Genomic DNA, 24,266 nt, shown 5'->3' on the forward strand with positions numbered 1-24,266 from the left:
CAAAGTGTCTGTTTCTTTTTCTCTAGTATACTTTATATGTTTTGGTAAAAAATTGTCAGATTGAAAGAGATTAAAAAAAAAAAAAAAAAAAAAAGAAGATTACTGATGGTAGAAAAGGGAATATACAACATTCTACAGGAAAGTAAAACATTTTTCAAGAATTCTGAAGAGAGGTGACAGGTAATTCAAAGAGTTCATTTGTCCTAGAAAAAGTCTATCTACACATCGAACAACCATTATGAGCATGAAAATTTAAGTGTCTATTTAAAGTTACAAAACATAACATTACATTTCTAATACTTACGGAATCACCACCTTTAGCCGGAGGTCGGAATTTTATGGGGGGTACAAGAATAGTCTCTAGGAAAAACATATAGTGACCTTGTGTTTTCTCAGATTGTTCACATTGCTGCTGAATATTACATATGAATGAGCAAAGAGGAGCTTCATTATCCCACAAGCGACGCAAAGTGTCTCTAACCTGTAAGCATTGAGAAATAAAGGCACGCAGTAAAGGAACATATCAAAAGACCAAATATTTAATAAAGGAGAACTAGTACTAGAATTAATGATGAGGAAGGTACCTCTGATGGCAACAGAGGCCCTTTTAAATTACTAATTGGCACTTCTTCAGAACCAATATTCTTACTTCTTTTATGGGTCACGTGACTTTTACTGAGCTTTTCACCACCATCAGATAAAGCTACAAATGAATTTGCCTCAGTGATCTCAAGATCATCATCAAATCCTGAGCAGTCACTAGCATTAACCACCTCAGATGGATGCTTATTATCTTCTCCCCCATCGTAAGGCACATTCAATCTGCTACGTAGTATGTGATTGGACCGAATTTGATTATCTGTGAGTCCAACCTATACAAAGAAGCTAATTAGACAATAGTGTGAAACAGAAATGAAGATTAATCAGACTATGCAAAAAAAGTGAACATCTTTAGCAATATTCTATTGTTTCTTTACAATTAGAACCGGGTTAAATCACCACCACAAGGGAAGCACAATCAGTCATAGTTCCTCTAGTTTTTTTTTATAAGAAACTTACTTATATTAATATGAAATAGTTTTTCAGTTACAAGAAGTGGACTAGTGGTCCACTAAGAACAAATTTGAAACACTAAATTAGCAATACACATAAGTCCAGTCCCTTAAAAGATCTAGTGTTGATAAACTCTGAAAATCTTTATTAATTCCAACCCATTTGACTATCATGAATTTGATTTTGTCCCAACACTCTTCTGCACTGTCTTCCAAGTCTTGAAAGATTCTTCTATTTCTCTCTAGCCAGATGCCCCAGCATATGCCATGGATCACCACCCTCCAAAAAACTCGTCCTCTTTTTCCAACACATTGGCCCAAATCCGTATTGAACAAATCAGTTGTTGTCTTCGGTATAACCCAAACAAATTTCAATTCATTCAAAGCCCTTCACCACAATTCATTAGCAAGCTTACAGTGAATTAGCAAATGATCTTGCGTTTCCAGCTCATTACGACACAACACACACCAACTTGGAGAAAGAGCACAGTTAGGCCATCTCTTTTGCATCAACTCTGATGTTGGTAACTTACCAAGAATTGCCGTCCAAGAGAAAATTTGAATCTTTGAAGGAATAGGAGTCTTCCAATAAGTTCAACTACAGATCTTTCACCATAATTCAAGTTCCACTATGTCGCGTACCCAGAGAAGTCATTCAAGCAGATTTTTTTCCCGAATTCAGGGTTCATAAAATTCGGCACAATGTTTGGTTTTATTTTTGAAGTTTTGGGAGAAAAAATTTGTGGGAATATTTTGGAAAATAAAATATATATTCAGTTTTGAGGGGGAAGCATTCCGAAAGTGATTGAATAAAATTATTTTAAAATAGTATCTTTTGAATTATAATATAACATAATGATGGTGTCTCCAAAAACAACAGAAGATAATGTTAAAAGTAATGATTATGTAGTAGGTAGTAAAATATGATTTGGAGAAGAAAATAAAAATAAATAGTAGTGTGTGTTATTTTGGGAGAAGAGATTATTTCCGGAAAATGAAAACAGAGTGATATCTCTCCTAGCTTGCAACTTTTATTGATCCCAGGTTTATCCCTTTTAACAAGGTAATAGTTAAAAGTAAGGGGAAAATAATGGTTACAACTTATAACTGCCCTTAACACAGGTAGTTTTAACTAAAACTGAGAGAAAATTAGTGGGTTGAACTGCTCCTGCCCTCTGTACGTGATTAATCCAACCATAAGAAGAGCACCTACCAACATCCAGAGCACACACAAAACTATTGCATGTTATCATGACTTTGGATCACCCAATATTATCTGTTGAGACTGAGAAAACTTCACGATTCAGGTTTCTTTGAGTAGATCTGGAAATTTCTCACTCATGACACTAGATGTCAAGATTTCCTCTTTATGAAAAGAAGCATACAATAATGGATAATATTTAGGTCAAGTGCTCTGCACTGCAACATGAGGTCGATGATAATTATCAGTGCAAAACTCTCTGAGCCACTGATTTCATCACATTTATTTAAAACCAACACAGCAAGAACAGTGCGAGTTTGATAGATTTGGTTTAGGGTCTTAGGCTAAAAATAAATCATAACATGCATGTGTGACATAAGAAAAACAACAAAGTACCACTTTTAACAATCATAAACCTTTTTCTGTCATCGAATCAAACATACCAGATGCAACCATCCAAAAGTTGGTCGACTGATATTTGGATTACTGCATTGACAATTCTTGCACTTCTTACTCTTTTTCTTTAAAAACTCATTCAGGACAGAAATAGATTCCGTGAGCATAGAAGAATCCCAATGAGGCTTCTTATGATGGTCATAGTTATTTCGACTACCAGAGCGTTCTGATAAGTATGAGGCACAACTCCCTTGACTATCTTCTGCTTCATCTGTACACAATGATAAGATCCAAGCATACTTCTCTTTGTATTGTAACTTTCGTGTCAAACCAAACTTTTTTGCCCCAATGATATCACCCTCTGAAATCAGTTTCAATTGAGAAACACAATTCTTCACCTAGATGACAGAAATAACAGCTAATAAGCAACAATTGATAACTACCAGAACAAAATGCAACCTTTAAACTAAATTACCTCTTCTCTAGCTGATCGGAAATGAAAGCAGTAAAAACAGGTTTTATTAAGGATAATTTGCAGCAAGTTAAACAGCAAAGGATTATATGCCGGTGAAACGAGATCGATGTGACCACAATGACCAGCACAGTTATATTGCCTCTGACCACATGTTTTACACCTGCAAGGGACCAAAACTCGTCATATTGTATCCTCTTAGCACTACCAAGATTCTAAACTGAAAAATGTCATAAATACTTGCATACGTAGTTGATTGTATGACCTAATATAATTCCGTGCAGAACTTAATTTTTTTTAAACCTTAAGTATGAAAAGTTGCATTTTTTTCATAAGGGCAATCAAATCCCGTTGAGTCCGACCCTATTCATATCCTTACCGAGAATCTTCATGAAGAGGACCCAAGGCATAATCATATAGTCCACCGGGAATTGGCTTCTCGAGAGTGTCGAGCAGGTCGGGATTAGTAATCTTAACAACACTATGATTCTTCACTTCTTCATCTGTCATGAAACCAAATCTCACTGCCTCAACAGCCTCCGTCGTCCCCTAAATCGACCAAAAAAACCGGTAAATTTCCAACATAACGGCATTATACAAAGCTAAAACAACAAAAGAAACAACCGAAACGGATAGAGATAATACCTCAGATGCTTGAGCCATATTTTAGAGCAGAAGCGGCGGGCAGAAGCGGAGAGCGGCGGGGTATTGGAGGCTGTGGGTTTTAGATGACGTCTGCCTTTGGACCGAGGGTTTAAGTTGTCGAATTATATTACGACGAATAACAGAATAGGAAGGGTAAATTTATCAATTAATCAATGATTTATGACCGCATTTGGTTTGGAATATAAAATAAACTAATTATCAGTAACTAAATGATAAAAAAATGATTGTAATAGAAATGTAATATATGGTGTTATGTTTGATAAGATTTTTAAGTGTAGGATAATTTTGAATTTTTTGATGAAAAGACAATTTTGTCCTTTCTTCTTTTTTTCTTCTTCCACTCCGACGGCGGCGACGACGTTCCGACAACGTCGGTGCGGCCTGCAGTCAGTGAAGTCGACGGCTGCTGGCCGGCCGGAAGTTATCGGTCGGCGGCAAAGGTCGGTGGTCCGGCGTAGGCTGGTTCTCGGCGGTCGGCGGCGACGACGACAGCGATCGGTGGTCGGTGGCGGCGGTCGTTACGAGTAGTGGTGGTGAGTTTGGATATAGGAGAGGGGTAAAATTGGAAAAATAGGAAGGATTAAGAGTTGGATAAATAATCCTAAGGGGTGAGGAAGTATTATTTTAACACACCTAATATAACCTAATCATTCATAGGAGATATTGACTTGGTTAAATAATCACGCGTACCAAACGAAAGATAAGGTGGGTTAAAAAAAATAAACCCACCTTATCACCCCTACCAAACACTCTCATATTAGTATTATTATTATTATTACAGAGGGATTCTAAAATTTATAATAATAATAATAAACATGGTTAAAATATTAAAATTATCTTATTAAAGATAGTAATTATTTCAAAATATTTCGACCAAGTTTAGAATTTTTATTATATTTAATTACAACAATATCCTTCAATCTAAAATATATTAGTTACGAGGATAACGAAAATATTACAATTTTTATTAAATTGATCAAATATTATAGTATAATTATATTAAATCATGCATGCTAAAAATTTATGATTTTCTTAAAGAACTATATATATTAATATAAAACTAAACTATTACATATATTCTATTAATTAATTGAGTAACTCTTTTGATATCTATTCATTATGATTCAAGATGATAGGACATCCGTTTCATAAAACAAAAAAAAATTCTTGTGAGAGGGTCTCATTAGTCAAGTTTATGAGATGGATTTTCTATTTTGATCAGACATGAAAAAATATTACTCTTTATTGCAAATATGGACAGAGTTGACTTATTTTACAAATATAGATCTATGAAACTATGTCACAAAATACACATTCCTCATAAAATTTATCTATAAAACAGTTTTTTAATTAATATATGAAACAGATCTCACTATTTCTCATAGGACTTTACTATAAAATAAGGGAATCTTAATATTTTTAAATTGTAAAAGGTCATATTGTAAAATATTATCAGGCTAGAATAATTAATTCCCATGGCTTACTCACATATGATGATTTATTTTTCCCTATTGGATCCCATTTTGGATAAAGTTCTGTATAAAACAGTAAAATTGTTTTTTTTTCCTTATTTAATAATTGCACATGCGAGGAATTAAAAAGTCGAGGATAATAAATTTTGAAGAAAAAAAAATAAAATGTAAAATATTCATAGCTGTCTAAAATATCGTGTTGTGTCAGTTTATCAGCAAATTAATAACCAGACAATATAATGTCACCAGTTTAGCAACCATGTGAGTGAATCAAGAATTGAAATGAAAAAGATTAGCGTTGCTTTCCTAAGTAGAAAATCCCAGACTTGGTTCCCGTATATCCTTCAAAAAAAGTAGATCGTTCAAGTTATTCATTTTGTTGACTTTGCATATTTACTAGGAGATTTACTCGTCTGGTTCATTGAGAAGGTCGTCAACCCAATCTAAGGCAGGATTCTGCCCGTAGCAAGTCTCGTAGTGGTCGTCTGAGTTGTCAGCAGCTGAACTATTAAAGACAAGATTACTTGAGCTGGGACTCGGAGTCTGTTGTGGCTGTGTCGCTTGGAGAGCTGGCATTGACACCTGATAATTTGTTGGAGTGGCAGGCTCTGTCGTTACCCCAATCAGGGGCTGAGATAGGGAGTGATTGACGTTTCTTGGAGAAAAATCGGTTCTACTAGGAGATAGCATGCTTTGTTTCTGTTTCCGGGATTCATAGAATGTATGATAATGCTTTCCTGGAAAACCATCCTCCATATTTGAAGAAAATGAGGTTTCTGGACGTGGAGAATCGGCACTTAAATTTGGTCGGGACAGAATGGATTGCTCATTCGAACTCAAGCCTTCAAAGGTGTAGTCTGGAGCATTGTTTGAAATTGCAATCGTGGATGGAGACTCACTTAAACTTGGTTGGTATGAAAGGGATTGCTCATTTGAACTCGAGCCTTCAAGGGGGACATCTGGAGTACCGTCTGAAATCAGAATGGTGGATGGAGACTCGCTTAAACTTGGTTGTGGCAGAAGGGATTGCTCTTTTGAACTCAAGTCTTCGAGGGGCTTATCTGGATAATTGTTTGAAATCCCAGTGGTAGATGGAGACTCACTTAAACATGGATGGGAATGATTGATGTGTGTTGGAGAGAAACATCGGTTTTACTTGAAGATTGCATGCTTTGTTTTTGTTTCTGAGATTGATCAGTGGCTGCCGATTTGCATGGAGGCGTAAAGAGATCAGAATATCTACGAATTTTCTTCCCGGGAAAACCATCCTCCACATTTGAAAAAGTAGAGGCTTCTGGACTTGGAGAATTAGCAGCACTTAAACTTGGTTGGGATGGAAGATTTTGCTCATCTGAACTTTCGAGGGGGTTATTTGGAGCATTCTTTGACATCTCAATGGTGGATGGAGACTTGGGCAGCGTTACAGAAGTTGATGGAAAATCTGGTACAGGGCATGGTGCTGGCTTTCTGGAGTAAGCAGATAAAGAGCTAGAGATCCTTCGGAGTTCTTCTTGTTTGTAAGCGTAAAAACAAATCGGTCTTGTACAATGCGGTGGAACTGAGCAAAGTTTAGTCCTATAAAAATCTGGGTGAAGCCCTTTCTCAAAATCTCCATGAGCGTTTCCACTTCGGTCTCCGTATTCACAACTCCTGTAGGTGAAATTGGAACATGGCGTGTGTTTGTATAAGTACTTCTTCGGGTCTCTCCTCCGAGCTCTTTCACCATTGTGGGTATATGGGCACTGACTCCAGTTATGGGGGCTGCCGTCATAAGGGCACTTCAGAACTTTACACCCATACATTCTAAAATAATCTGTAGCATAGAAGCCCTCATTGACGTTCGGTAACAATGGATTGACAAAACGATTTGCACTATTTGGAAAAGGTGCCGACATTGAGCGAGAACTTGATGAGGATCCGACTCCTAGGAACTTCGAATGAGGTGATTTCGACGAAGTTACAATTGACACTGTAAGAACTTTCAACTTCTCAAACAATGGTTTTCAATACTCGTGAATTGATTATGGCTCATAATTAGTCTCTTAAGGGAATGGGAAATGATCCGGCTCAATCATTTATGGGCTTTCATTTCAATATTCAACTGCATGAAGAAAAGGTAGAATTCGTGATCTTAGAATCAGAAGCACAGAGACACGAAATGACACATATCAGAAGAAGATAAAACATGTAGGAAATGACGACGTCTTTTGACAAAACTTACGTACGCCGCCTCAACTTCAGAAAATTGAGGCATACGTGCGCCTCTTCTTTTGACAATAAAGACTTTTGATAAACTCATCGATAGTATAAAAAATGCCTATAAATACCGTGATTGAGATCCCTAAGCATACACCCTGATAAGAAAAAATATACACCATCTATAGAGAGCGTGAAGTGCTTAGAAGACATCAATCGGAGAAAAACAGATAAATTAAAAATTTTCAATGGTCGGAGATAACACTCGATTTGCTTCCGTATATTATTTATCATGTTTATAAATGTGTTGAAACATGATTTTTAGAAAAATTCTGACAGAAGACTATCATCCAAAACATCCTTAATCTCTCATTGAAAGAAATCAATCTATAACAATGTTAAACGGTCGTAAAGGTGAACAAGCGGGGATCACTCTTTCACAGAAGAAACTAACTCTTAAATCTCCATACAAGCTACAAACCAAGGCTCTAATTATCTTAAAGAAATCGTGTAATTAATACCAATCTTGAAGCCAATTCGAAATCATTCGGCAACCAAGATATGAAAAGACAAAAGGCATACATAAATTCAGACATGTCCCCTACTCAACTTAATTCGAAAAAAGAAAGGAAAATCCAATGCAGTCCTCGAAACAATAGATACAAGTTAATTTACTTGCATGGAATCGAAAATGCCACAACCATGTGAATTCATACTGATAAGGAAAAAAAAAAAAGAACAATGAAAAATATATAGACAATCGACCTCATTCACGCTAGCAATCTGAAGTATCAAAATTGAGAAAATTCAGTTCTTCCCAGAACCCCAAAACATTCCAAGAAAAACGAAAGAACGCGCGATATAAAACAACAAATTTCATTCACCCAACTCATCACGAAGCATGCCCATGAACTCCAACATTAATGCCTATACAAGTATCGAAATCTTGCGCAGAAAATAGAAAGAAAGGAATCAAGATCGATCGAAACTCTGTAACCATCAGAATTCATGAACTAGTACGTACTCCATGTAGGAGACGTGCACAACATACAAATTTTCCCTGCATTCAATCAACAGGCAGGCAATTAAAACTTGGAAAAACGAACATTTCCTCACCAGTTAATGATCAAAAGAGAAGAATAGCGAGTCCCAGCAACAAGGAAAGCTTTTCTTGAACACGTAATGCACCAAAAGGATTGTGAATTAAAAAAAAAAGTGGTTCGATTTATTAGGGAATGTGTATTTATGGGTGTGGGGGGAGAAATCGCGCGGGGAAAATTGTGATCGTTGTGATGTGGCATAACAACTAACAAGCAGAATAGAACTTCTTCTTGCTCCTATATATCACTTGTATGTGTATGTAACACGACTTGACAATCATAATTAAGTATTTAATTTCAAAAAATAATTATTAAAATAATATTTTATACAATAATATTTCTCATTTACTTTATTGATTTGCTTCAAGCCTTCAACCCTTTTAATTAATTACTCGTATAACTAAATTTTTAAAAATATTTGAATTTTTTTTTTTTGTTAATTGATAAATGTGTGGCAGGCACAAATTGGGATTGTCTTTATTTTGAATAAAATTCTTAGGATGTTAAAAAAATAGTATATGACCTTAAATCCATGTTTTAAAGGTAATAAAATATTGAAATAGCATATAACTTGAGTGAGATGGGATTCTTAATAAACAAAGAAAGAGTTAATATCTGAAATCATTCTATAATTTCACTATCAATTTCATTACAAACATATTTCTCAATGCGTAGAACCAAACAAACATTAAGCAAATCTACTTCCGTTCGATTACATAGTCGATTTGTTATCATTTTCATTGCATAAAATGTTCTCTATGCTCACAGCAGCAACTGACAAAGTCAATGTTAAAATAACAAACATATAAACCAAATGATAGACCATGCGTTATAATTTTCATTGCATAAAATGTTATGTCTATGCTCACATTTTTGTAACAAAATTTGTGATTCTGTCAACTACTGAAAATGTAGTAGCTTGTATGCACATTAATAATATAATTATCACAAATAATAAAATGTGAATTTAAATTACAACTCAATGTAAATGGATAAAAACTTCAGTATAATTTACAAGAGTCGAAAAAATAAAAGAAAATATTACCAACTAGAATTGGGAGAGCAGCTTCACAATCACAAATCCACAGTCGAAGAAAGACTAGGTTGGGAAAAGTGGCGAAGAAGAAAGAAATCAAACGGTAGTAGGATTTTTGAGGAATTTTTTTGTCAAGTAAATGTGCAACTTGAGAGGTAATGGGAGAATATAGGGTGTAAACGAACCAAATTGCTCACGAATTATTCGGAATTTGGATTGGTAAAAAGTTTTTCGATATCGTTTGTCAATCTTATCGAATTGAACTCGATAATTTTATGAAGTCGGTATCAAGTTTAAGATATTCGGCTCGTGAGTTTTCGAACATGCTCGTTTATAGACTCGTGAGTCGCGAGCCTGTTCGTGAGCTAGTGCTTGAGCTCAGCTCGTTTATTGGTTCGTGAGCTCGAACTCGGCTCATTTATCTGATTCGAGCTTGCCTCATCTACATTTTCTCGATTATGCTTGTCTATATTGCTCGACGCTCGTCGAGCTCGGCTCATTTTTCAAGTTGAAAATAAAAAAATATTAGTACTAATGCATTTGAAATAATTTGAACACAAGACCTTAAAATAATATGAACTTGTGGAAGACAGACCGACGCAGACAATTTGTTTCCTCACATTCTCTCTTATCTCCACGTTACATCTCCCAAACAACCCAACCGGTCTGCCACCTTTGACCGTCCTAAATCGCTGCCATTGGCCGCCAAAATCATAAATTGATTGAGGGGCTTTGTTGCTCTCATCTTAAGCTTCCACGTGATTTTATCCGATTTTTCTATTGTTTCCGATCGATTTCAGGTTGTTTTTCCAATCGTTTACAGCCGCTCCATCGTCCTCCGCCCCGTGAACTACTGCGAGCAGATACTGTTTTGAGTCCAGCTTTTTAGCTTTGACTGTATATCTAACGAGCGCAAAAACAAATCGAGCTTAAATTAGATTCATTAAATATGATAAACAAGTTATTAATAGATCGATATTGAGTGGACGCTAGCACTTCCCCTATTGCATGTGCATTTTCCATACAGCTTTTCGAGCGCTGGTTTTTTTTTTTTTTTCAAAGTATTTGTTTCGAGTTTTCTATTTTTCTTTGCTTAATTTTCATTTATTAAACTTTAATTACTAAAAAGATTTAGCTGCAACACGATTAAGATTTAATTCTTTTAATTCGCTTTATTGCAGTCCTTTGTAAACTCACTTTCATTTTAGTAAGTTTTTATCTAGATTAATCAAGTTGAGTACTTAACTAAGTTTTGGGTTAATTACATTCACACCCAAAAAAAAAAAACACCACATGTAGAATTACTAATATTTTAGACCTCGTGTTTTTAAATATTAAACATAAAACCCCTATCACATGGGGTAAATTGCTTGAGTTTTTATAACATATGGGTAAAATGTTTGATTTTTAAAAAAAGAAAAATATATTAGACTATTAATATTTTTAGGTGGTTCTATGTCATTTAGTCTTTTCACAAGGGATGTTGATGAAATTAGCCCACCAAATTTATAGATTATTCATGTTGGGTTAAGTGTGTTTGATTGAGAGAAATATTGTTACAAGTGGCTTGTGGAAAACTTTCACTTGTCAAATTTATGACATTTACATACGATATAGTTGACTATAGGGATGTCAATTTTCGCCGTGGATTCAGGGTCCATGGGGAAAATCCGAAGAGGGCGGGTTTGGGGATTAATTTTCGAGTTCGGGTTTTTTTACATTAGCAAATTACATGACTAAAAATGAAAATTCCAACATGACCAAAAAATTTAAAAAAAAAAAACTTGCAAATTGCAGAACTAAAAATACAAATTCATCGTTAACATGACTAAAAAAAATTATATGACCAAAAATTTAGTTTTTTTATTTTGAATATTTGACAGGCGAAATTCTGGATCTTGGGATAAAGAATTGAAGATAACAAAATTTCGAAAAAAAGAGTGTAAAATATTTTGTTGTGACAATTTATCAGGAAGCTAATAACCAGACAATATAATGCCACCAATTTAGCAAACCATCAAAACGGTATGAATCAAGGATTGAAATGAAAATGATCGGTGTTACTTTTCTAACTAGAAAAATCCCAGACTTGGTTCCCATCCTTCAAAAAAATTGATCGATCAAGTAATTACTCATTTTGTTTCTTTGACTTTGCTCCTTTACTGGGAGATTTACTCGTGGCGCTGGTTGGAGAAAGTGAAGATTAATCTTCTGGTTCATCGAGAAGGGCGTCAACCCATGATAAATCAGGCGTCGGCCCGAACCAAGTCTCGTCGTCTAAGGTTCTACTTGGAGATAGCATGCTTTGTTTCTGTTTCCGGGATCGATCTGTTGATGTGAGTTCAGGCGAAAAAGGGCCATAGTGTGTATGATATTTCATTCCTGGAAAACCATCCTCCATATTTGAAGAAAACGAGGTTTCTGGACGTGGAGAATCGGCACTTAAACTGGGTCGGGAAAGAATGGTTTGCTCATTTGAACTTTCGAAGGGGTAATTTGGAGCATAGTTTGAAATCTCAATGGTGGATGGACGCATTGGCAGCGTAACAGAAATCGATGGCGAATCTGGTACAGGGCATGGAGCTGGTTCGAAACCCATGGCAGTGCCAGCAGCGTATATCGAGTAAGCAGATAAAGAGCTAGACTGGCTCCAAATATTGGGGCTGTCGTCATAAGGGAACTTCTCAATCTTACATGAATACATTCTAAACTCATCTGTAGCAGAGGTGCCCTTGGTGACGTCCGGTAACGATGGATTAACAGAACGATTGGCAATATTTGGAGAAGGTGCCGACATTGAGAGAGAATTTAATGAGGATCCGACTCCTAGGAACTTCGAATGAGGTGACTTCGACGGAGGTCCCATTGACGCTGTAAGAACTTTCAACTTCTCAAACAAAGGGTCGGCTTTCAATACTCGTGAATTGATTGTGGCTCGTTACTCGTTTGTAGACTTTCATTTCAACGTTCAACTGCGAGAAAGAAAAGGTAGAATTCTTGTTCTTAGAATCATAACCAGAGACATCAATAAGATCCATTTATATATAGATGACGAAATGAAGAAATCGACCATAGACGAGGTGTCGACGATGGATGAAGACTGTCATCCAAAAACACCATTAATCTGATTGAAAGAAACTAATCTATAACAATATTAGGACTGTAAAGGTGAACAAGCAGGGATCACACTTTCACAGAAGAAACCAACTCTTGAATCTCAACATAAGCCACGTACAAAGAAACGCTCTAATTTCTTAAAGAAATCGCGTAATTATAAGTACCAAAAATTTGCATCCAATTTGAATTAGTTTGGCAACCGAGATATGAAAAGACGAAAAGAAAATCCAACAGAGTCATCAGAATCAATAGATACAAGTTATTTTTACTTGCATGGAATCGAAAATGCCATAACCATGTGAATTCGTACTGATAAGAGAAAATAGAAAAATGAAATATATATAAACGGCCTATAATCAAGCTGATGATTGAAGGGTCGAAATCAAGAAAATTCAGTTCTTCCCAAAACTGCAAAAAAATTTCAAGAAAAACTAAAGAACGCACAATAGAAAACAACAAATCCCACGCAACCAAACAAACTCATAACGATGCATGCCCATGAACTCCAACACTAATGCCTATACAAGTATCGAAATCTTGCGCGTAGTATAGGAATGAAGGAATCAAGAACGATCGAAACTCTGTAACCATCAGAATCATGAACTAGCTAGTACGTACTCCATGTAGGAGACGTGCACAAAATACAAATTTTCCCTGCATTCAATCTACAGACAGACAATTTAAACTTGGAAAAACGAACAATTCCTCACCAGTTAATGGTCAAAAGAGAAGAACAGCGAGTCCCAGCAACAAGAAAAGCTTTTCTTGAACACGCACTGCACCAAAAGGGTTGTTGAAAAAAAAAGGGTTTTGATTTATTTGGGAATGTGAATTTATAGGTGTAGGGGAGAAATCGCGCTGGTGATAACAAGCAGAGTAGAGCTTCAAATTTTTTTTTATAAAACAGTGTTGGGTTATGACATTTTATTAATCTAAAGAAAAATTAATTAACCAATAAATTAATATTTTTTTATTGAGCAAACATAAATATAATTATATAAAAAATTTGTCTATATCATATTTTTTGGATTAATATATAAAAATTCATTGTACATAGGTATTTATAAAAATAAGCAAGTGATATTCGTTGTTTTTATTAATTAATTAATATTCATTATATTTTTTAGTCAAATAAAATTTGCCGTATAAACAAAACAACAATATAATTAAATTTTATGAAAAACGAATAATAATCATATTTTACTAAATTTTTCTAGTTATGTTTATAATTTTAGATAATTATTAATTTATGAAAGTGACAAGATCATAATTTTATATATGGGTCTTTCGAAAAATTATTATCTTATTAATCAATTTAGCATATTGTCTCCCATGAGAATAAAGAAAAAATATTAAATTAAAGTTTGATCTCCGTTTGCTCAATTTCTATATGAGATATATCGAGTTAGTCTAACGAAAATTCCAACCTAGTTACGACACCAATGTATACAACGACCTCATTGACCCAAAAATGAATTGGCCGGAGATTTTGGATCCGACAGCATTAGGATCGGAATAGGTCTTTTGTGAGATGGTCTCACAAATCTTTATCTGTAAGATGGATCAACCCTATCGATATTCATAATAAAAAATAATAGTCTTAGCATAAAAGTAATATTTTTTCATGTATGACCCAAATAAGAGATTCGTCTCATAAAATACGACTCGTGAGATCGTCTTACACAAATTTTTGTCATAAGATCGAAGTAACCCATCTAACACCTTGTTCAGCATAAGATATTAAGTCGGCTAGCTAGTAGTTAAAGAATTTGTTTATTTAGTACTTTAAAAATTCAAAAAAAAAATTAAATATTGAATGATAATGGAGTTGAACTTTGTAAACGTTAAACAATAATTAAGGAGCCAATCATTAAAAATTATTTCTTTTTTATTTCTCCTCATAATAATATCACAAAAATTTTTGTGAGACGGTCTCATAAGTCAATTTTGTGATACAGATCTTCTATTTGCTTCACTCATGAAAATGTATTACGTTTAATACCAAAAATATTAATTTTTATTGTAAATTTTAGCAGAGTCGACATGTCTCACGAAAAAAATCTATCAGATCGTCTTTTAAGAGACTTGTTCAATAATATATAATTAAGTTTATTTTATGAATTTTGATCTCATTCTTAATATCCATTTCGATCTAATAATTACAACCCTCGAGACCTGCAGTTCGAGCCTAAATTTGTGGAACATTTATACTTTAAAAAAAAAACCACCAAATTCTATCTGAAAAAAAAATATTGTATGTATGGACTTTGTCTTTTATGGGAATATAGATAAAATAATATAATTTTGTTTAATCTAATTCGGACCCATATTTAGATGTATTTTCTTTCTTAAGCAATAGTTTTGGATTCCCCCAGAAAATAATCTCTCTATTTTTGTCTCACTCCGAAATCATTTTTTAGCTTTTAAATATATTTATTTTTGAGTCTTTCTCTATATTTTTTACTCATTCCGATGAATTTGCTTTGATATTATTTTTCATATATAATTTGTAAACGTTAAGAAATTAAATGAACCTAATATTTAGTGGTAGCAGTTGTTAAATTGTTGGGTAATTGTTGTTTTAACTTCAAAAGCCACATTATATCCATTCCAACTCTAGGACATAGTTTAATCCCTAATTCTAACATCATATGTTTGGTTCATTTAAATATGGTCTCGATGCTTACATATGCAAGATTTTATAACTCAACCAATCAATTATATATAATTCTTTGAAAAATCTTTCTTCTACTTTCTTTCCAACAACTTCTTTTAAACAAATTGTGCAAAGGGTTCACGTACATTCTTCCATAAAATGGCTCCAAATAGTACAAGAATTCTTGGGCCAAAGATCGACAAAGAACAAATGGCGGGAATTCAAGCTTCTTTCGAATTGTGCTACATTGATGAGGGATTGAAGGAGACGACTGCACAAGAAATTTTAGGAAGTGTGTGTTCAACACCAAAAGGCAAGAGATTCAAGATACCGGAAACCCTAGAGTGCCCACCGGCCCCGAAAAAGAGGAGATTAACATCGGAAATTTGCAAGTTGAAACGAAGATCGTGTAATATCGAGTTCTTTGCTCCTCCAGAAATTGAGGTTTTTTTCTCGCGAGCATTTCAAAACAATATATCGACTCAAAATATTTGATTGTACGTGTACACCTTTTCTTTTCGCTTGCATGTTAAAAATGATATATGTCTCAAGTTTTTTTTATCTTCTTTTCATCCTCCTTCGAAATCGAGATTTAATTAGAAGTTTTCATTTCTTAAAGATAAATGCTTGGAGCTGAGCTAGTTTTTTTTAGTCTAATCTATATTTTGATATATAGTCTGGTCACATATTAGTTAAACCTTCAACACTTAGATTTTTGAACCCTTATTTTCTCGTTTGTGATGCTTTATTTGATTTTGAAGAAACTATTCTAATAAGCAAAATCAATGCTTCTTCTTGTTAACTTTTTTAACTCATGCATGTGATTCGAAGATTCCAAGAAAATTTGCATAGCTATATATATATATATATATATATAAAATAAGATAAGTTCAATTTCTATATATTAATATGACGCACACTTACCATCATATATATAGTATATATATATANAAAAGTATTAATTATTTTTTGGTCCGAGTTTGAGGAAAGCGCTGTTGAACTTGAAATTGGCAACTTGATTGTACTCCGAAGTTCATGAAAACAAATCAGAACAGAGTTTTTATGCAAATATAGCTTTTTTTTTAATAACCACGACGATTACCCAGATTTGTTAATTAAGCTCTATTTTCACACGGGCGAATTCATATTCTTTTAAAATTAATAATAATAAGCGGGCAACATTAGATAANCGAAATCTTAAAAAATATAAAAATATTTATCAACACTTATAATTTATCATTTTGTACTGATAAAAGCTTTAGATAAATAAATTTTAATTTTAATCACAATTAATAATTACAACATTTTAAAAAGGATTAATATATCGAAAAATTCACGTATGAGAATGATTGCATGCGTGAATATTGGTAGTGTATGTATGCATAAATCTTAATGACCTTTTTCTTTCAAAAAATCAAGGATTTTATTTAACATTAAAAAAAATCCTTAGAACCCTATAGTGTAAAAACAAAACCCTCAATTATGGTTTTTTCACAAAAACCAAATGATCCACCACCATGGCATGGATACAAAATAAATTTCGAAAACAAATCAACAAAATATTATCATAAAAAACTCAGCTCGAATACAAAAAAAAAAAAAAAAACAAAACAAAACAAATTGAATGATGCTTTGGTTCAAGCTAATATCTTTCTGCATATGTATGTTGAATTGATAAATTATGGTGTCTCATTCGACCATGATATATGGATAAATGACAATACACTACAAGAAATTCTGCATACAACAATGCACATACGACAACGGTTTTACACAAAAACCGTTGTCGTATGTTTTTTAACAACGATTTTGTCGAAAACCGTTGTCTTTCGGGGGCAAAGACAACGGTTTTTCTTTGGGGGGTCAAAGACAACGGTTTTTAAAAACCGTTGTCTTTTTGGGGTCAAAGACAACGGTTTTTGGGATCAATGACAACGGTTTTATAGAACCGTTGCCTTTGAGCGTTTTTTTAGGGTCAACGATGAACCATTGTCTATTAGCGTGTTTTTTTGGACAATTGACAACGGTTTGAAGAAACCGTTGGCGATTAGCTTGGTTTTTTTACAAACAACAACGGTTTTGGAAAACGTTGCAATATTTAGCGACGGTTTTTCAAAAACCGTCGCTAATTTTAAATTTGCGACGGTTTTGAAATAACCGTTGCTAATTTTAGCGACTGTTTTAAAAAAACCTGTCGCATCTTTAAATTTAGCGACGATTTTACAAAACCCGTCGCTAAAATTAGCGACATTGTTTTGAAATCGTCGCTAATTTTAGCGACGATTTAAATCCGAACCGTTGCAAAATTAAAACGTGCGACGGTTTAACCAAACACCGTCGCAAACTGTTTATAAATATTTCCATTCTCGATCCATTTTCCTCCACAACACTTCACAACACTTAAAATTTTTCTCTTTTACACCATTTTATCACTTCACACAACACTTAAAATTTTTCTCAATTTTATCACTTTCACACAATACGTAAAATTTTTCCAACCACTTCATAACACTTAAAATTTTTCTCTTTTACACGATTTTACTACTTCACAACACTTAAAATTTTTTTCTTTTACACAATTTTAGTTTGTATTATTAGTTTCTTTTAGATTTATTAAATTATTAAAAGTATTTTTTTTTATTTTTCGAAACAAATTAGCGACTGAAATCTTGACCACTGACCGTAGCTAAAATTAGCGACGGACTTGATTGCTACCCGTCGCTAATTTTAAATCAGCGATGGTTGATTAAACCGTTCAACCGTCGCTAATTTGAACTAGCGACGGTTTCATAATATTGAATTAGCGACGGTTTTATTCATACCCGTCGCTATTTTTATTTGCGACGGTTTTTAAATTTTATCTACCACAACGGATAAAAACCGTTGTCGTTGAACGGACTTTCAACAACACCCTCAGTTACAACAGTTTTAAAATGGCTACGACAACGGATAAAATCCACGACTGCCATACTAGAGTCTAGACTATATATAATATAACTCTATAAACATAAAGAAAACACATCAAATTTTTATTTTTTTAAAAAAATCAATAAACACATGATAACATGGTCTAAATCATCAATAAATAACAAAAACTAAACTCAACCAATTTTATAAGCATTCCAACTCCCAATCGATATCAACAACCAACTCCGAACTACCTCAACATTTAAACTAATCGGGAAAAAAAAATCAAAAATAACAAAAAATTACATGAAAAAATATTCAAAATAATAAATCAAACCACACCAAATGATAAGAATTCACGTCTTTATTTAATTCAATATTTAACTCCAAATTATATAATAATTTAAGCTAACTCTATGCATATAGTAAATTTTCCGTCATCATCTCGTCGTTACATTTTATGTATTATATAAACTATAAATAACGTACACGCAATTACGCAAGTTACATTCATTCCAATTATAAGGTGATTTTGTTTTAATTTTTTTAAAAATAAATTATAAAAAGATCATAATTTACCATAGGGTAGGTAACATGTGGAAAGTTGACGGTCGCCGTCATCAACAAGGACATGGCCGCAACTTCAACGGCGCAGCGCCGTCGACAGCCGTTGCGTCATTGGGAAACGTGGCCATGGATAAATGGTAGTTGGTGTGCGTAGGGTCTACTTGTCACTAAATGGTGGGACGCGTATTACCCTTATCGTGGACTCAATCAATGTGGCCTTCTATCATATTTCCTAAATACCACATTTCATTTTCCAACACTATTTTAGTAAACACTCTTCTCAAATATATCCAACTTTTAATGATGTATTTTTTAACTTTCTAAATTGCCATATTCTCCAATATAATTACAAATTTTTTTTGTTTTTTGTTATTTAGACGTGATTTGAGTCTCAAATCCAAGATTTCGTTCTAAAATTAAGATTTTGATGTCTGTCACATGAACAAAAACTTGTGTGAGACGGTCTCACGGGTCGTATTTTGTGCGATAGATCTCTTATTTGAGTCATCCATGAAAAAGTATTACTTTTTATTGAGAATATCGGTAGGATTGACCCGTCTCACAGATAAAGATTCGTGAGACCGTCTCACAAGAGACATACTCCTGTCACATGAGTTATAATTGATCGACAATATATTTATGAATTTTAAGTCTATATTATAATAAATTTTAATTTATATTTATAGTTTAAATTACTATTTGTCCCTTTTTTAATCAAAACTATTTGTTTTTAATAATGTGTTATAATATTAATTACTAAGAAATTAAATAATAGTCAAAATTAAGAAACATTAATTAGCATCCTTGAGGTTTTCTCTTTAGATATCATGATAAATGGTACTCGTTCTAGCAATGATATAAAACATTAATTTCACTAATCTTTTGATGTGTGTGTGTTTTTATTTTTTTAATTAAAATAAATACATTTGATATTTAAAAATACTGATACGTATACATGCATGACCAAAAGTCGTGAAACTTATCACATGATATATATATATTATAGTAAAAATTAAAAAATGATTAATATATCTTTATTAAAAAATTGAATATACGCATTAATTCACAGTAAGTGTAGCAACGACTATTGCATCCTTAATTTGTTTATGCTATCTTGAAATCTTGAACCCAACATCTGTAATATATTTATGTTACGTGTAATACAAGGATGGTTCATGCATTTCCCTCTCAAGTACTCTATACCATAGCCAAGAAATGTCGTGTCCCAAATTCATTCATCAAATTAAAAAAATATAGTCTACGTTTCATCCAATCAAACAATTATAATATTCTTCCCACAAATAAATAATTTTACCTAAACATTCTTCATGAAATATCTTTGATTTCCCCCTTCGGTTCACACATAATATGTGTGTGTATATATATATATGCAACATTGCATGAAGAGATCTCTTCATTCTTCAAAAACTGAATGTAAGTTGTCTTACACAAACAATTTTAGCAATTTTCGTCACTCGAAAAAGTTTTGAAAATGGCCTTTAAATTGTGTGTAAGCAGTGTGAAAGTGCAAATGGGTAAAAGAGATGAGCAATATCATGGATTTGATGCGTATGGGTTAATGGACTCGAGCTCGTCTGGCTCACAATCGTGGTTGAGTTATGGCAGTAAAAATGGCAACAGTAACATTTTCGTCTCGGACCGATCGAACGCAAGCTCGACGAGTAAGTCGACCGCCGTCGAACCAGTTTGTTTTCATGTCGTGTGTGAATATTACCAACTCCAACCCTTTAGAAGAATTAACATTTAATGCATTTTTTTTCTTTAAAAAAAATCACAAAAGTTCCATTTTTTTTCCCACTAGAAATATGGTACTAATTGACAAGCCGGGGTCCGATTCTTGGATCACAGGGGAAAGAATTTTATTGTCAGTCTGCAGGGAAGGAAATCAAGAAAATGTCGAAGCCATGGTGCCAGCTCGTGCGATCGGCGAAAATTTAATGCAAGGAACACCGCGAAATCATGTTAATAGCGGCGGCTACCCGAAAAGTGCTGGTGGTTTGTTTCCGACGAATCCGGATTCATACGGGTCGGGTCATATGTCTTCCTCTTACTCATTTTCTCATGAGGAGCCTGTTTACGTGAATGCCAAACAGTACCACGGGATTCTGAGGCGAAGACGGCTGCGTGCAAAGGCTGCCCTAGAAAGTAAAATGGACACTTCAGTTAGAAAGGTTTGTCAATTAACATTTATTTAGAAAAACTTAGAAAATTAAACGAGGTTTAATTTCATCTTCTTTTTAATTTTTTTGTCCTAATTTAAAATAAAGAAACATATAACACAACAACTTGTATTAGATCTTCTCACGAAACAATTTTGCGACCCGACCAAAACAATTCACGTGGTTTGTTTTTTCTTATTAGGGCAACCGGTTTCAGGCCTGTTAATTAGTTGATGACAATTTAAATTATCTTTTTAAAAAATTTCTCGAATTTTTTTAAAAATTTTGGCATAGTAGAAAAGCAACACTAGTTATTTAGTAGTATTATTCAAAGATTTTAATTTCTAATTAGTGTTTTTCTTTTCCATGTTTAATTTATATCATTATAATTTAGTTGTTATTGTAATTTTTTTTTATTAAAAAGTAAATATAAAATGAATTAAGCTTACCCAAACCAATCAACATGCTAACCATGTTTTGTTGTTATTTAAAAGAAATAAAAGATATATATTAGATCAAATAACTTTTAACAAAGCCTTAAGACGTATGAGTAGGTGAAGTAGGTGAATATTTGACCAATGATCGTGAGTTCAATTCTCTTTATCAAAACGACGAGCATGATATATAGCTTGTTCAGTGCTGTTTACTTGGGTAGCATTATTTGTAAATTACTGCGTTAGACCGAGATTTTACACTGTGCGCACTCAAGTAATTAAAAAAATAACAAAAATATAAAATGGCAAACGATTCAAATTAATTGTTTTCCTAACAAATTATTTATAATCTATTCGTAAATTCTTTCCAATCTCTTACTTCGATATATATCTATTCTATTTTATTAAAGTTGAGGACATTATAATAGTAAATACCTAGGAAGAACACCAACTTTTTCTTCCAACTTTACCCTTGTATGATATTAATATTACATTTTTATAATTTTTTGTTTTTTTTTTAAATTTCAACACACACTTTTATTTTTATTTTTTTTATTTCAACCATTCAAATATCAATTTAGTTCTTCCATAATTTGTCAAATTTCACTTTAGTTCATCGATAATGATAAAAAAAAACTGTATATACGCGCATCACATGTGCAGAGTAACTAGTATATATAATTGATAGAAGAAATATCTTGTTCAGTTTTAAAACAACAATTTTCTAACTTTGCATCCAATTTTGTTTGTCAGCCATATCTTCATGAATCTCGGCATCTGCATGCCATGAAAAGAGCTCGAGGGTGCGGGGGTCGATTCATCAACGCCAAGAACTATGATACTCCAGATAAACCACCCAAAGGCAACTAACAGTACTTCAGCTTTGGTAAGTAAGCCCTGAGAATAATTTATCGTCATTACTGAAAAGAGGCATTGACTCGAAAAATCAGTGATCTGAAACTGTGCCATGTATAGAGAAAACTAGAGAGTGAAAATGGTGGAACTTATAAGAATATCATGACATGCTAACAGGACATCGTCTAGTCGAGTTTGTACAAAAGGTGATCGAACAAAATTTGTCCCAAAGTAATTAGCATGAATGTTTGGATACCAGTGATAATGTGAAATTCAGAATCCTGATCTTGGGCAAGATTTGAGACTGGTGGTGATGATTGACGGGTCATTCTCTATTTAATGGGGAGTGTTATTTTCGATGTATTTTTGTATAAGATGTTCATGTATTTTTGTATAAGAGGTTCACGGTAACATCTCATTTCAAACGAACGGTGTGAGATTCGTCAATAATTTTTTTTATTTCAAAGTGAGATCCGGACATCTTATACGAAAATATAATGGAAGTAGCCAGTGCTAGGATAGACCGAAACAGTGATGATGTCTGACCTATATTTACAACATTTACAACAGTCGGTCTATTCTGAGACGGTCTCACGAATCTATATCTGTGAGACGAGTCAACCATACCGATATTCACAATAAAAAGTAATTTTTTTTATCATAAAAAGTAATATTTTTTCATGGATGACTCAAATAAGAGATCTGTTTCACAAAATACGACCCGTAAGACCGTCTCACACAATTTTCTGCCCACTTACAAATAGATTAATAATCGAATTTTTTTTTATAAAGGTAAACTGTATAATAATGCGTAGAAAATCGCTAACAATCATGTTTCTAGTATGAATTATTTTTTAAAAAAAAAAGTGTATAAGCTATTAAAATTATCATTAAAAATTATATTTTTTATTTATTATGATCTAACGGGATCGGATCGGTTAACACTATGATTAAAAAAACCGCCAGTAAAAAAACTCGAATTTTGCGTAGCATTAAACCCCGCTGATTTTTTAATCATTGGAAATAATTTATTATAATTTATTAGAGACACTAATATTAATTAACAAATAGCTATTGTACTATTTCTATCGACTACTACATAAAAAAACGTTAAAACAAAGAGACGAATCACAAAAATATAATTTTATAATTTTTTTTATATAGTTTATGCACTTCTTTAAAAAAAAATCAGACTAGAATATAAAATATTTATTAACTAAATATTTTTAAATTTATAAAAAAAATCGTATGAATTATATATTTAAAAATATTTTATTCTAGAGTCTTCCGAAGTTTAAATCTGGAATCTGATCAAGATCCAAAGTAGAGATATTTTCTTGATTGAATGATATTTTTATTCGTGGGACGGATTGATTTTGTTCATGTTTACAATAAAAAGTAAATATTTTTTCATGTCTAAAATAAATAGAATATTTGTCTCAAAAAATTGACTCGTGAGACCGTCTCACATCAGTGTTTGTTTTCTTGATTTGATGGTCTTGTCCCACTGGCCACTATTGATCCATCTACATGCATCTTGGTTTTCTTTCCCTTTCTAGCAAAAGAAAACAATAAAATTAACTAATCACGTTAGTGCAAGCTAGTAGCCATAATGCATCATTAGATGTTTATTCAATGGCTAGCTTAGCTAGGATTATTGTTCCATTTTGCGTCAAATTACTAATTAAATAATCCACTACACAGATTGACGTCAATGCATGAGTATATTTAATAACTTGTGGGATTCTGCTCCTGTTTGGATTTAGAATTATAACCCTAGTTGGAAATATAATTTGAAATATGTGATTTATATGAATTTTATAAATGTAAAAATATTTAGTTAATAGATAATAGAAATGTGATTCATAATTACTTTTTTTTAAGGCAAAAACTTGTATGAGACGGTTTCACGGGTCGTATTTTGTGAGACGGATCTCTTATTTGGGTCATCCATGAAAA

The 24,266-nt window shown here is 33.1% G+C and overlaps 2 protein-coding genes across 5 annotated transcripts in view; one reads left to right on the forward strand and one right to left on the reverse strand.

Annotated features, from left to right (window-relative positions):
- LOC140962701 (DNA-directed RNA polymerase I subunit 1) overlaps positions 1–3,888 on the reverse strand; it is a 32,108-nt gene extending 28,220 nt beyond the window's left edge. For both annotated transcript variants that reach the window (XM_073421659.1, XM_073421658.1), the window contains exons 1-6: positions 3,767–3,888; positions 3,501–3,670; positions 3,125–3,284; positions 2,697–3,047; positions 585–872; positions 305–481 (exon numbers count right to left, since the gene is read on the reverse strand). In XM_073421659.1, coding sequence (XP_073277760.1) covers positions 305–481; positions 585–872; positions 2,697–3,047; positions 3,125–3,284; positions 3,501–3,670; positions 3,767–3,784 — 1,164 coding nt within the window. In that variant the 5' untranslated portion in view covers positions 3,785–3,888. The remainder of the gene's footprint in view (positions 1–304; positions 482–584; positions 873–2,696; positions 3,048–3,124; positions 3,285–3,500; positions 3,671–3,766) is intronic.
- Positions 3,889–20,204: 16,316 nt separating this feature from the next.
- Positions 20,205–22,612, forward strand: LOC140963550 (uncharacterized). Of its 3 annotated transcripts, XM_073422918.1 has the most exons (4): positions 20,205–20,272; positions 20,357–20,520; positions 20,708–21,030; positions 22,206–22,610. In XM_073422918.1, the coding sequence occupies exons 2-4, from the start codon at positions 20,370–20,372 to the stop codon at positions 22,320–22,322; spliced, it is 591 nt and encodes a 196-aa protein (XP_073279019.1). In that variant the 5' UTR covers positions 20,205–20,272; positions 20,357–20,369; the 3' UTR covers positions 22,323–22,610. The 3 variants fall into 3 exon arrangements, with proteins under 3 accessions (XP_073279019.1, XP_073279018.1, XP_073279016.1); XM_073422917.1 differs by having other exon boundaries at positions 20,236–20,520; positions 20,729–21,030; positions 22,206–22,612; XM_073422915.1 differs by having other exon boundaries at positions 20,237–20,520.
- The last annotated feature ends 1,654 nt before the right edge of the window (positions 22,613–24,266 follow it).

Source organism: Primulina huaijiensis, chromosome 17 (assembly GCF_012295235.1).
Source record: "Primulina huaijiensis isolate GDHJ02 chromosome 17, ASM1229523v2, whole genome shotgun sequence".
In the NCBI taxonomy this organism is placed as follows: Eukaryota; Viridiplantae; Streptophyta; class Magnoliopsida; order Lamiales; family Gesneriaceae; genus Primulina; species Primulina huaijiensis.

Coding starts and splice junctions, on each gene's coding strand:
- LOC140963550 (XM_073422915.1), top strand. CDS start 20,331: ATGGCCTTTAAATTGTGTGTAAGCAGTGTGAAAGTGCAAATGGGTAAA. Junction 20,521..20,707: donor ATCGAACGCAAGCTCGACGA/GTAAGTCGACCG, acceptor CTTGGATCACAG/GGGAAAGAATTTTATTGTCA. Junction 21,031..22,205: donor TGGACACTTCAGTTAGAAAG/GTTTGTCAATTA, acceptor TTTGTTTGTCAG/CCATATCTTCATGAATCTCG.